The sequence below is a fragment of the Balearica regulorum genome, chromosome 29, assembly GCF_011004875.1.
Source record: "Balearica regulorum gibbericeps isolate bBalReg1 chromosome 29, bBalReg1.pri, whole genome shotgun sequence".
Lineage (NCBI taxonomy): Eukaryota > Metazoa > Chordata > Aves > Gruiformes > Gruidae > Balearica > Balearica regulorum.
Genome location: NC_046212.1, coordinates 2,446,023 through 2,460,215, shown reverse-complemented (window position 1 = coordinate 2,460,215; position 14,193 = coordinate 2,446,023). Strand labels below are relative to the sequence as shown.

General features: G+C 68.5%; 1 protein-coding gene across 1 annotated transcript; it reads left to right on the top strand.

Annotated features, from left to right (window-relative positions):
• Positions 1–1,503: 1,503 nt before the first annotated feature.
• MAP3K12 (mitogen-activated protein kinase kinase kinase 12) lies at positions 1,504–13,992 on the top strand. The gene is given in 22 exon segments (XM_075737573.1): positions 1,504–1,854; positions 1,856–1,928; positions 2,445–2,628; positions 4,661–4,852; positions 5,684–5,842; positions 6,176–6,334; positions 7,083–7,191; positions 8,420–8,529; positions 8,744–8,860; positions 9,285–9,424; positions 9,856–9,926; positions 9,928–10,008; positions 10,010–10,112; positions 10,115–10,278; positions 10,280–10,309; positions 10,550–10,561; positions 10,563–10,625; positions 11,658–11,883; positions 11,886–11,911; positions 13,651–13,784; positions 13,786–13,848; positions 13,944–13,992. Coding segments are annotated over 22 exon segments (2,544 nt in total). The 5' UTR covers positions 1,504–1,575.
• Positions 13,993–14,193: the final 201 nt, after the last annotated feature.

Here is a 14,193-nt window from a genome sequence, read left to right as displayed (position 1 = left end):
CGCTGCCCCGTGCTCGCACGTGTTTGTACGCCCTCTTGCATGCTGGTGCACGCCCTTGCACGCTTGTGCACGCCCTTACGTGCCCGTGCGCCTTCTTGCACGCTCGTGTGCCCTCTGTGCACGCCCCCACCCCCCCCCCCCGGCCTAATGGGGTGCACACGCGTAGGTGTGTACACACAGGTGTGAGGAGAGGGTGCATGTGTGCAAAGGGGTGCACACTCATAAACCGGGGGGTGCGCACACAGGAGAGGGGGTGCAGACACGTGTGGGGGTGCACACACGTGTGCAAGGGGCTGCACGTGCCTGCAAGGGGTGCCCACAGGTGTAGGTTTGCACACGAGGGTGCACGTGTGTGTAAGAGCGTGCACGCGTGTGCGTGCATCCAGGTACAAGGGGGTGCATATACGTGCTGGGGCTGCACGCACGAGTGCAAGGGGGTGCACGTGAGCACAAGGAGGTGCACACACACGTGCAGCTGCACGCACGAGCGCAGGGAGTGCGGAGCATGCAAGGGCGTGCTAATGCGTGCAAGGGGATGCACACGCACCTGAAGGGGTGCCCGTGCCTGCGAGGGGGTTCACACACGGGGCCGCACACATGGGTGCAAGGGCTTGCACACGCACCTGAAGGGGTGCCCGTGCCTGCGAGGGGGTTCACACACGGGGCCGCACACATGGGTGCAAGGGCTTGCACACGCACCTGAAGGGGTGCCCGTGCCTGCGAGGGGGTTCACACACGGGGCCTCACACATGGGTGCAAGGGCTCGCACACGCACGCAAGGGGGTTGCACAAGCGGAGCTGTGCAGAGAGGTGCGAGGGGTGCGAGTGTGTGCACGGGGGTGCCCGTGGGTGCGAGGGGGTGCGCGCACACGTGGGGCCGCACACATGGGTGCAAGGGCTCGCACACGCACGCAAGGGGGTTGTACAAGCGGAGCTGCACACAGAGGTGCGAGGGGTGCGGGTGCGTGCGAGGGGGTGCAAGGGGGTGCCCATGGGTGCGAGGGGGTGCGGGTGCGTGCGAGGGGGGTGCCCGTGGGTGCGAGGGGGTGCACGCACACGTGGGGCCGCACGCATGGGTGCAAGGGCTTGCACACGCACCTGAAGGGGTGCCCGTCCCTGCGAGGGGGTTGCACGTGCGGAGCAGCGCCCAGACGTGCGAGGGGGTGCGGGTGCGTGCGAGGGGGGTGCCCGTGGGTGCGAGGGGGGTGCCCGTGTGTGTGAGGGGGTGCGGGTGCGTGTGAGGGGGTGCAGGTACGTGCGAGGGGGTGCGGGTGCGTGCGAGGGGGGTGCCCGTGGGTGCGAGGGGGTGCAGGTACGTGCGAGGGGGTGCCCGTGGGTGCGAGGGGGTGCCCGTGGGTGCGAGGGGGTGCGGGTGCGTGCGAGGGGGTGCGGGTGCGTGCGAGGGGGTGCCCCTGGGTGCGAGGGGGTGCAGGTACGTGCGAGGGGGTGCCCATGGGTGCGAGGGGGTGCGGGTGCGTGCGAGGGGGTGCCCCTGGGTGCGAGGGGGTGCCCCCCCCGCTGACAGCCCTCCCGCAGGCCGGGGGGCGGTGGGGGGGCGCGGGGGGCCCCCCCGCCATGGCCTGCCTGCACGAGACGCGGACGCCCTCGCCCTCGCTGGCGCTGGCCTCGGACGGGACCCCGGAGCAGGAGCTGACCCCCACGCAGTGCGTGCTGCGCGACGTCCTGCCCGCCGCCGCCCCCGCCGCCACCCCAGTCGTCGCCGCCGCCCCCGAGGCTTGGCCCCGCCGCGGGACCCCCCGGCACCCCGATCTGGGCTCCGAGGGAGCGGGTCCCCTGGCCGCCGAGGCCGCCCACCTGCGGTGCCAGGCGGGTGGGGGGTTCCTCGAGGGGCTTTTTCGGCTGCCTCAAGCCCGTCTGGACCATGATCGGCAAAGCCTACGCCGCCGAGCACAAGCACCCCCAGGAAGGTGAGGGGGGGGGGGGGGGGGCGTGGGTGCTACGGGGCCGGGGGGGGGCCAGGGGGTAAGGGGAGTGGGGTGCTGGGGTGCAGAGGGGGCGAGGGGTGGGGGGCAGGAGGGCTGGGGCGAGGGTGGCAAGGGGGGGGGGGGGTGCACGCTGGCCGTGTCAGCACGTGGGTGCCGTGGGTGCGGGTGCACCGGGGTGCCGATGTGTGGGTGCCGTGGGTGTGGGGTGCCCCAGGGTGCCGATGTGTGGGTGCCGTGGGTGTGGGGTGCCCCAGGGTGCCGATGTGTGGGTGCCGTGGGTGCGGGTGGGTGCAGTGGTGGTGCCGATGTGTGGGTGCCGTGGGTGTGGGGTGCCCCAGGGTGCTGACGTGTGGGTGCCGTGGGTGTGGGGTGCCCCAGGGTGCCGACGTGTGGGTGCCGTGGGTGTGGGGTGCCCCAGGGTGCCGATGTGTGGGTGCCGTGGGTGTGGGGTGCCCCAGGGTGCCGATGTGTGGGTGCCATGGGTGCGGGTGCCCGCAGACCCCTGGGAGGTGCCGTTCGAGGAGATCCTGGACCTGCAGTGGGTGGGCAGCGGGGCGCAGGGCGCCGTCTTCCTGGGCCGCTTCCATGGCGAGGAGGTGGCCGTGAAGAAGGTGCGGGACCTCAAGGAGACCGACATCAAGCACCTGCGCAAGCTCAAGCACCCCAACATCATCACCTTCAAGTGAGCGTGGGTGCTGCCGGCACCGGCATGGGCGTGGGGCACGGGCACGGTGTGGGGCGCGGACGTGCTGTGGGCATGGGGACGCCGTGGGCACAGGGCGTGGACACGGTGTGGACACGGCATGGGGCATGGTCCTGCCGTGGTCATGGAGTGGGGATGCAGCGTGGACAAGTCACGGTCACAGGGAACACCGCGGGCACGGGGCGTGGACACGGCATGGGGCACGGGGCGTGACGTGCTATGGGCACGGGGCGTGGACACGGCATGGGGCACGGGGCGTGACGTGCTATGGGGACGGGGCGTGGACACGGCATGGGGCATGGACACGGCATGGGCACGGAACATGGACATGGCATGGGGCATGGATGGGGCATGACATGCTATGGACACGGAACATGGACATGGCATGGGGCATGGACACGGCATGGGCACGGAACATGGACATGCATGGGGCATGGACACGGCATGGGCACGGAACATGGACATGCATGGGGCATGGACATGGCATGGGCATGGAACATGGATGTGGCATGGAGCATGGATGGGGCATGACATGCTATGGACACGGAACATGGACATGGCACGGGGTGTGGACACGGCATGGGGCATGGGGCGTGACGTGCTATGGGCACGGGGCGTGGACACGGCATGGGCACGGAACATGGACATGGCATGGGGCATGGATGGGGCATGACATGCTATGGACATGGAACATGGACACGGCATGGGGCATGGAGACAGACCATGGACATGGCATGGGCAAGCCATGGGCTCAGGGCACGGACACAGCATGAGCATGGACATAGTACGGGGTGCAGACGTGCCACGGGCATGGGGCGTAGAGATGGACGTGGCATGGGCATGACCACAGCATGGGCCATGGGGAACGCCATGGACATGGAGGACACCGTGGGCACAGGGCGTGGACACGCCATGGGCATGGATGGACACAGCATGAGGCACGGACATGGCATGGGACATGGGGACTGCCACGGGCAGAGGGCACGGCCACGAGCACGAACATCACAGCACGGACACGCCATGGGCACGGGGGTCCTGGGCACGACGTGGGCGTGGGACACCAGCGCGGCATGGACCGGGGTGGGCAGGACACGGCACGGACACGGGACGCGCCGGCATGTCCCACGCGTGGCAGAGGGGACAGGTCTGTCACAGACAGGGTGCTCTCTGGGTGGGGTGGGTGCCCCAGCGCTCTGGTGCTGATGGGTGTCCGGGTGCAGGTGGGTGCCCACGGCACAGATGGGTGCTGACAGGTACCTGGGTGCAGCCAGGTGTCCTGGTGCCAATGGGTGCTCACAGGTGCCCTGGTGAAGTTCGGTGCCCCAATACCGTTGGGTGCCCCAATACCGTTGGGTGTCTCAATACTGTTGGGTGCCCCAACACCGTTGGGTGCCCCAATACCGTTGAGTGTCCCAATACCGTTGGGTGCCCCAATACCGTTGGGTGCCCCAATACCGTTGGGTGTCCCAACACCGTTGGGTGTCCCAATACCGTTGGGTGCCCCAATACCGTTGGGTGTCTCAACACCGTTGGGTGTCCCAACACCGTTGGGTGCCCCAATACCGTTGGGTGTCCCAACACCGTTGGGTGCCTCAATACCGTTGGGTGCCCCAACACCGTTGGGTGTCCCAACACCGTTGGGTGCCTCAATACCGTTGGGTGCCCCAACACCGTTGGGTGCCCCAATACCGTTGGGTGCCTCAACACCGTTGGGTGTCCCAACACCATTGGGTGTCCCAATACCGTTGGGTGCCCCAACACCGTTGGGTGCCTCAATACCGTTGGGTGCCCCAATACCGGTGGGGTGCCCAATATACCGTTGGGTGCCCCAATACTGTTGGGTGTCCCAACACTGTTGGGTGCCCCAATACCGTTGGGTGTCTCAATACCGTTGGGTGTCCCAACACCATTGGGTGCCCTGGTGCAGCCGGGTTCCCCAGTGCTGCTGGGTGCTGCCGGGTGCCCCGGCTTGGCCGGGCAGCGGGTGCTGAGGGTGCCGCTGTGCCCGCAGGGGTGTGTGCACCCAGGCACCCTGCTACTGCATCATCATGGAGTTCTGCGCCCAGGGCCAGCTGTACGAGGTGCTGCGTGCCGGGCGCAAGGTCACCCCCTCCCTCCTCGTCGACTGGTCCATGGGCATCGCCGGCGGCATGAACTACCTGCACCTCCACAAGATCATCCACCGCGACCTGAAGTCGCCCAAGTGAGCGGGGATGGGGGCTCGGGGAGCACCCGTGGGTGCTGGGGTGGGTGTCCCAGGCAGTGGCGTGTCCGTGATGGTGCCGTGCCTGTGGTGGGGACACACGTGTGGCGGTTGCATGATCATGGCAGTGCCATGCCTGTGGTGGTACGTTGTCCTCGGTGGCTGTGTCTCTGTGACAGTTGCATGTCTTTGGTGGTGCCATGTCCTTGGTGGTGCCACTCCTTGGTGGTGCCATGTCCTTGGTGGTGCCATGGCCATGGTGGTGCCATGGTAATGGTGTTGACTTGTCCTTGGTGGTGACACACCCTTGGTGGTGCTGTGGTCATGGTGGTGCCATGTCCTTGGTAGTGCCATGTCCTTGGTGGTGCCATGGCCATCCTATGCCCATGGTGATGCAATGCCCATGGCAGTTGCATGCCATAGCAGTGCCATATCTATGGTGGCTGCGTGTCCACGGTGGTGACAGGTCCATGACAGTGCTGTGCTTGTGGCAGCACAATGACCATGGTGGTTGTATGTCCATGACATAGTATGGCCGTGCAACACCATACCCATGGTGGTTCCATGCCCATAGCGATTGCATGGCCATGGTGGTGCCATGCTGGTGGTGGTGGTGGTGCTGTGCCCATGGTGGTGGCGTGTCCATGACGGGACCATGCTCATGGCAGTTGCATGGCCATGGTGGTGTTGTGCTGTCCATGTTGGTGTTGTGCCCATGGTTGGTAGCATGCCTATGACCCAACGATGCTCGTAGCAGTTGCATGCCCGTGGCGGTGCTGTGCCCGTGTCATTGGCGTGGCGCTGGCGTGGTGCTGAGCGGGTACCCCCCAGCATGCTCATCACCTACGATGACGTGGTGAAGATCTCGGACTTCGGCACCTCCAAGGAGCTCATTGACAAGAGCACCAAGATGTCCTTCGCCGGCACCGTGGCCTGGATGGCGCCCGAGGTCATCCGCAACGAGCCCGTCTCCGAGAAGGTTGACATCTGGTGAGGGCACAGGGATCGTGGGGACATCGGAGAGCCGTGGTGGCACTGGGGACACCGGCAACACGGGGGGGGGCGGTTTGGGAGGCAGTGGGGACACGGGGGGCAGAGGGGGCGTTGGGGACAATAGGAGCAGGGGCAACTCGGGGGACACCTGGGACACTGGGATGGGACGTTGGGGGTACTGGGGGGACACTGCAGGGACGGGGGCATCAGGGACCGCAGGAGGGGCAGGGGACGTCGGGGACACCAGCGTGGGCACGGCGGGGGGGACAGCGGGAGGACACTGGGGGTGCCCAGCCGTGGGTGACGGGGCCACGGGTGACGGTGCCCCAGGTCCTTCGGGGTGGTGCTGTGGGAGCTGCTGACGGGCGAGATCCCCTACAAGGACGTGGACTCGTCGGCCATCATCTGGGGGGTGGGCAGCAACAGCCTCCACCTGCCCGTCCCCTCCGGCTGCCCCGACGGCTTCAAGGTGCTGCTGCGCCAGTGCTGGTGAGCGCGCCCGCGGGGACACCCCACCGTGGGGACACCTCACCGTGGGGACACCCCACCATGGGGTCACCTCACCATGGGGACACCCCACCATGGGGTCACCTCACCATGGGGACACCCTGCCATGGGGTCACCTCACCATGGGGACACCCCACCGTGGGGTCACCCTGCCATGGGGTCCCCTCACCATGGGGACACCCCACCGTGGGGACACCCCACCATGGGGACACCCCACCATGGGGACACCTCACCGTGGGGACACCCCACCATGGGGTCACCTCACCATGGGGACACCTCACCATGGGGACACCCCACCATGGGGTCACCCTGCCATGGGGACACCTCACCGTGGGGACACCCCACCGTGGGGTCACCCTGCCCAGGGACACCCCTCCTGGGGACACCTCGCCATGGGGTCACCCCACCCTGGGACACCCCACTGTGGGGACACCCTGCCATGGGACACCCTGTCATGGGCGCCCATGCCACGGATGGGTGACGCCATGTGGGACCCCCCCCCCCCCCATGTCCCCACTGTAGGGACCACCAAGAGGGATCTGCCCTTGGCCCCCCAGTGTGGGCAGTGCAGGAGGGACCCCCGGGCATAGGGACCCCCACCCTGGGGGGTGCACCCCAGGCACCCCACGTGTCCTGTGCACCCTTCCCTGCCCGGGGTCCCCAAAAGCCTCAGCACCCCCCCCAGCACCCAGCCGCCCCCCCGCCCCCAGCGCCGTGCCGCTCCCCCCAGGAACAGCAAACCCCGGAACCGGCCATCCTTCCGCCAGATCCTGCTGCACCTCGACATCGCCTCCGCCGACGTCCTCTCCACCCCCCAGGAGACCTACTTCAAATCCCAGGTACCAGCACCCTGGGAGCCCAGCACCCCCCAGCACCCCCCCAGGACCCCTGGCACCCAGAGACCTCCCCGCACCCCAGTGCCCCCAGCACCCCCAGGACCCCCCAGGACCCCTGGCACCCAGAGACCTCCCCACACCCCAGTGCCCCCAGCACCCCCCAGGACCCCCAGGACCCCTGGCACCCAGAGACCTCCCCGCACCCCAGTGCCCCAGCACCCCCAGGACCCCTGGCACCCAGGGACCTCCCCATGCCCCAGTGCCCCCAGCACCCCCCAGGACCCCTGGCACCCAGGGACCCTCCCGCACCCCAGTGCCCCCAGCACCCCCCCGGACCCCTGGCACCCAGAGACCTCCCCGCACCCCAGTGCCCCCAGCACCCCCCAGGACCCCTGGCACCCAGAGACCTCCCACACTCCCCAGTGCTCCCAGCACCCCAAGACCCCTGGCATACCCAGCACCCAGGGACCCCCCAGCACCCCACAGGAGACCTGTTTCAAATCCCAGTGAGGGCCGGTACTGGGGCAACTGGTGCCACCAGTAGCCGGTGCCCGGGGTAGCCAGTGTCCAGTATAACCCAGTGCCTGGAGCAGCTGTGCCCAGGTGATGCAGTGCCCAGGGTACCTGGTGCGTCTCGTGCCCATGGTAGCCGAGGTCCCCAGTGCCCAGGGTGCCCGGGGTGCCCGGTGCTGGGGGTGCCCGGTGCCCAATACCTGCACTACCCAGTGCCCAGGGTGCCCAGCGCCTGTGGTCCCCAGTCCCAGGGTGCCCAGGGTGCCCAGTGCCGACCATAGCTGGTGCTTGGGGTGCCCAGTGCCCGTGGTAGCCGGTGCCCAGGGTGCCCAGTATCTGCGGGAGCTGGTGCCCGGGGTGCCCAGTGCCCATTGTGGCTGGTGGCCGGGGTAGCCAGTGCCCGGGGTGCCCAGTGCCCAGGGTGCCCGGTGCCCGGGGTGCCCAGTGCCCGGGGTGCCCAGTGCCCAGGGTGTCCGGTGCCCGGGGTGCCCAGTGCTGGCCATAGCTGGTGCTAATGGTGCCCAGTGCCCTCAGTAGCCGGTGCCCAGGGTGCCCAGTACCTGTGGTAGCTGATGCCCGGGGTGCCCGGCGTAGCCGGTGGCCGGTGCCTGGGGTAGCTGGTCCCCAGGGTGCCCGGTGCTGGCAGTAGGTGATGCTCGGGGTGGCCGGTGCCCGGGGTGGCCGGTGCCCGTGGTAGCCGGTGCCCACGTTGCCGCAGGCGGAGTGGCGGGAGGAGGTGAAGCTGCACTTCGAGAAGATCAAGTCGGAGGGGACGTGTCTGCACCGCCTGGAGGAGGAGCTCATCAACCGCCGGCGCGAGGAGCTGCGGTGGGGCCCGTCCGCGGGGCGCGGAACACGGGGACGCTGGGGACACGGGGCGCCAGGGCCACCGGGGCATCAGGGACGTGGGCGGTGGACCAGGAGCAAGGGGAATTGGGGTGCTGGGGTACCAGGAGGGCTGTTGGGTGCCTCTCCTTGTGCGTGGTGTGAACCGGGTGCCGTGGGGTGCACGTGCTGATGCCACGTGTGCCCCGGGTGCCAGGCACGCGCTGGACATCCGGGAACACTACGAGCGCAAGCTGGAGCGTGCCAACAACCTCTACATGGAGCTCAGCGCCCTCATGCTGCAGCTGGAGCTCAAGGAGAAGGAGCTGCTCAGGTGAGCGGGCACCCCCAGCACCCAACAGCACCCCCTACACCCACCCCATGGCCATGGCCAACCCTATATCCACCCCATGGCCATGGCCAACCCTATATCCACCTGATGGCCATGGCCAACCCTATATCCGCCCGATGGCCACTCCATGGCCATAGTCAACTCTATATCCACCCCATGGCCACCCCTATAACCTCCCCCATGGCCATGGCCAACTGTCCACCCCATGGCCATGGTCAACCCTCTGTCTACCCGATGGCCACGGCCAACCCTATAGCCCCACCGTGGCCACGGCCAACTCTATCCACCCCATGGCTACCCTGAGCCCATGGCCAACCCTATACCCACCCCATGGCCACCACCCCAAGGCTATGGCCACCCCACACGGCATCCCCGGGTGCGGGTGCCCACGCGTGGCCCGTGGCAGGAGGGAGCAGGCGCTGGAGAAGCGCTACCCCGGGCTCTTCAAGCCACGGGCGCCACGGGGGCTCCTGCACGGCAACGCTGTCGAGACCCTCATCAAGAAACGCAACGTCCCCCAGAAGCTCTCGCCCCACGGCAAGCGGTGCGCCCGGACGCCTGGGTCCCTTGGGGGGGTGGACCCACTGGGGGGTGTGTGGGGGTGTCTGGGGTGCTGTGAGTGGAGGGGCGTGGATATGTGGGTCCCTCAGGGTGGGGGGGGACGGGTGACATGGACGTGTGGGGTCCTCGGGGAGCTGGGGAGCCGGACACCGGGTCCTTTGCGGGGGCGGGGGGGGGTCAGGTCTGGGGGCTTGGGTGCCCTGGGGTGCTTTGGGGAGAGGGGGCTGGGAGACTGGGTGCTAGGGGCCTTTGGGGGGGGCTCTGGGGGTGCAGATGCCAGTGTCCCTTGAGGGACAGGGTCTTTTGGGGGGGGGGGGGGCGGACATGGGGGGGGTCCCTTCTGGCTGGGTGGGGGTATTCCAGGGGCCTCCCGGACGCCTGGGTCCCCATGTGTCGTGTCCCCCGTCCCCCCCCAGGGCCCGACATTCTGAAGCCGGAGGTGCTGCTGCCCAAGCTGGATGCGGCCATGGCGCAAGTGGCCCTGCCGGGGTTGTCCCAAGGGCCCCCCCTCTCCCGGGCGCAGCCGCCGGGCCAAGGGACGCCATCGCAAAGCGGGACCCCGGGGGGGCTTGCGGGGAGCTGGGCCCCGAGGCCGGACCCCCCCGGGGGCTGCCCGGACCCCCCCCAACCACCGCCGGCCCCGACCTCCTCGGGGGCACCCTGGAGGCTGCGGGTGCCCCCCGGCCACGGTACCCGATGCGGGAGCCGGGGGGGCGACGGGTACCCAAGGGTCCCCCCCCGCCGCGGCCCCCCCGCTCCCGGTGACCCCCGAGCGGGAAAGCGGGGCCGGCCGGGGGGGCAAAGCGGGGGCCGGGCAGCACCTCACCCCCGCGGCGCTGCTTGTACCGGGCGGCCGTCACCCGCGGGCAGGTGAGACCCCCAGACGCCTGGGTGCCTTTTGGGGGGGCTGGGGGGGAGGCGGGACCCCCCCACACCCCCCCCACACCCCCCCCCAGGTCCATCCCAGAAGTGGGCGGTGGGATGGAGCCCTCCTGGGGGTGGTTTGGGGGGGGGGTTCAGGACCCCTGGGTCCCTCTGGGGCTGGATGGGGGGGGCGGGACCCCTGGGACAGGACCCCAATGCCCCCCCCGTCCCCCACTCTGTCCCCAGAAGCGGGGGGTCCTCGTCAGAGGAGGAGGAGGGTGAAGTGGACAGCGAGGTGGAGCTGCCGCTGCGGCAGAGGTGGGTGCCCACCCCCCCCACCCCCCCATCCCCCCACCCCTGCCCCCCCCCCCACCTCCTGGATGTCTGGGTCCACTCTGTGCACAATGGGTGCTCAGACACCTGGGATGGGTGCTGGGGGGGGGGGCCCATGGGTGCTCAGACGCCTGGGATGGGTGCTGGGGGGGGTGTCCATGGGTGCTCACAACACTCGGGATGGGTGTTGGGGGGGGGAGGGGGGGGTCCATGGGTGTTGAGAAGCCCGAGGTGGGTGCAGGCGGTTGTTGGGTTCCTGGATGGGTGCAGGGGAGGTGTCCACGGGTGTCTGGGTGCCTGGGTGGGTGCAGGGGGGGGGGTCCATGGGTGCTGGGAAGCCAGGATGGGTGCAGGGGGGTGTGTGTGCGTGTGTGTGTCCATGGGTGCCCTGGATGTGGGGGGGGGGGGGCGGGGGGGGGGCGGGCCATGGGTGCTGGGAGGCCCAGGATGGGTGCAGAGGGGTCCCTGGGTGCTGGGATGCCCAGGATGGGTGCAGGAGAGGGGGTCCCGGGTGCTGGGCAGGCCCCAGGATGGTGCAGAGGGGTCCTGGGTGCTGGGAGGCCCAGGATGGGTGCAGGGGAGGGGTTCCCTGGGTGCTGGGATTGCCCAGGATGGGTGCAGGGGAGGGGTCCCTGGGTGCTGATGGATGCCCAGGATGGGTTGCAGGGGAGGGGTCCCTGGGTGCTGGGAGGCCCAGGATGGGTGCAGAGGGGTCCCTGGGTGCTGGGATGCCCAGGATGGGTGCAGAGGGGTCCCTGGGTGCTGGGATGCCCAGGATGGGTGCCGGAGGGGAGGGGTCCCCTGGGTGCTTGGGATGCCCAGGGATGGGTGCAGGGGGGTGTTTGGGTTCCCAGATGCCCAGGATGGGTCGCAGGGGGTGTGTGTGTGTGTGTGTGCCCACGGGTGCTGAGACACCAGGATGGTGTGAGGGGGTTGTGTGGGGTGTCTGTGTGCCCCCACCCACCCGGGTCCTTCACTCCTTTTGCCCCCCACCCCACCCCCCCCCCCACCCCCAGGTGGCCCCCCGGCCATGAGCAAGCGCCAGTCGCTGTCGACCTTCAGCTCCGAGAACTTCTCGGACGGGACGGGGACGGGGATGGAGGGGCACACGAGCGAGCCCTCGCCACAGTGCCACCCCCGACGTGGGCTAGCACCAACATCGGACGAGCGGCCCGACGATCGATCCGAGGATCTGCTGTCCCAGGGCTCCGAGATCCCCCCTGGATGCCGCCCCCCCCGAGGGTCCGGCCGCGTCACGGGGGGCTCAGCCCCAAGGTGATGCCCACCACCCCGGGGTGGGTGCTGGGGAGCACCACAGCCACAGCTCCCCCCCCCCGCCGCCGAGGGGGTGGGTGACACGGTGGGAGGGGGGTGCTCCAAGGGCTGGGGGGGGGTCCCTAGGTCCCCCCAGGAGAGGGTTAGCAAAGGGAAGGGGGGTCCCCAGGGCCGAGGGGGGGGGTCCCCAGGGTGCCCCAGGGCTGGGTATTATGGAGTAGGGGGTCCCCTAACCCCACTCACACACAGGGTTGGTAAAAGGAAGGGGGGTCCCCAGGGCTGGGGGGGGGGCAGGGTCCCCCAGGGTTGGGGGGTTACAAGTAGGGGTTCCCCTGAGACCCCCTCAGGCTGGGGTTAGCAAGGGGGGGGGGGGTGCAGCAATTGAGTACCGGGACTACGGGGGTCCTAGGGTCCCCCAGGACTGGGTTGCTATGGGTTGGGGGGTCCCCTGAGCCCCCGGATGGGGTTAGGGAGTCCCCCTCCATGGGGACGGGGGGTGGTCCACTGAGGATGCCAGGACCAGGTACAACCAGGGAATGGGGGTCCCCCGAGCCCCCCAGGATCAAGTTACCAAGGGGACGGGGCTGACATCCCAGGGCCCCCCCCAAGGGTGGACATGGTGGGCAGAGGGTCTCAAGGGCTCCCCCAAACCAGGTACCTTGGGGAGGGGGCTTCCCCAGTGCCCCCAGGATGGGTACTATGGGGATGGGGGCCTGTGAGCCCCCTGTGACAAGGTAACAAGGGGAAGGGGGGGGGGCAGAGGACCCAAGTACCATGGAGGGGTGGAGTCTCCCAGGGGGGTCCTGGAGCCCCCCAAGTATGGACACCATTGGGGGGGGGTTGGGGTCCCAGGGTCTCCCAAAACTAAGCACCATGGTCATGGGCTCCGCAGGACAGGTAGCAAAGGGAGGGCGGGTGTCCCCTGAGCCCCCCCAAGGCTGGAGCCCATAGGGAGGAGCTCTCAGGGTTCCCCAGAGACCAACTGTCATGGGGAGGGGGGGTGTCCCCAAAGCCCCCCAGGACTGGACACCATGTCCAGGGGGTCCCCAGGGCTGCAGATGGGGCAGCAGAGGGAAAGGGGTCCCCTGGGGATGGTTACCATGGTGATGGGGGCAGTCCCCCTTGAGGAGTGGGGGGCTGCATGGCTCCCCAAACCCAGGTGCTATAGGGGAGGGGGTCCCCCAGGGCCCCCCAGGACTTGGTGCCATGGGCTCTCAAGATAAGCATCATCAGGAACAAGCACCCTTGGTGAGGGGTCCTCCAGGGTGCCCAGAGCCCCCCAAGAACAGGTACCCATGACGGGGGGGTGGGGCCAAGATCAGGTACCACGGGGAGGGGGTCCCAAAGCCCTCCCAGGATGGACAAAATGGGGAAGGGGGTGCCCCAGGTCCCAGTGAGGGGAAGGGGTTCCTCTTGAGCCCCCCCCACCCCCAATCAGGTCCCATGGGGAGGGGGGGTCCTATGAGCCCCCCCCAGATTCAGGTACCACGTTGGGGGGGGGGGGTCTTGCGATAGGACAGGGGTCCAGGGCCCCCCCAGGACCAAGTGCCATGTGCAGAGGGTCCCCTCAGCACTGGGTGCCATGGGGGGGGGGTCTCACAAGCCCCCTGGGGTGCAACAGCTTGGGTGGGGGTGTGTGCACCATGGGGAGGGGGGTCCCCAGGACCAGTTATCACAGTGGGGGGGGGTCCTCAGGATGTTTAACCCCCCCTTTATATGTGTGTGTCCCCCCCCCCCAGGTCTCCGAGGACTCGGACTGCGACAGCGCAGAGCTCGACCACTCAGGCAGCGGCGAGGGGCCCCCCCGGCCCACGGCCCCCCCCCGGCCTGTGACCTGTGTCCCCCCCCTCCCACCCCCACCCCACCACACACCCCCCCCCCACTTGTACAGCCCCAAATATTTATATAAATATCTATCGATCTCTACAGAAAGCTCCGTGCTGTCTCTGGGCCTGGGGGGGGGGGACGACACATTTTTTGTGGGGGGAAACAAGGGGTGGAGCATGTCCATCTCCCTCTTGTGTTTATGTAGGCCCTACTATAATAGCCCCCACCCCAGAGATCTGTCTCCCCAGGGATAATTGGGGGGTGGGGTATGTATGTGCTTCTTTACTGGTGGAACTGGGAGCACTGGTGCTGGATCCTGGGGTGGAGGGGGGGGGGGGGGGGCCAGGAATTGCTCTCACCCCTGTGAAGCATTTTGGGGTGGGACAGAGGAAAAGCTGGGATACTGGTTTCCATTAAAGACCAGTTTGTAGGAGACTGGGAGAGACAGAGAAACT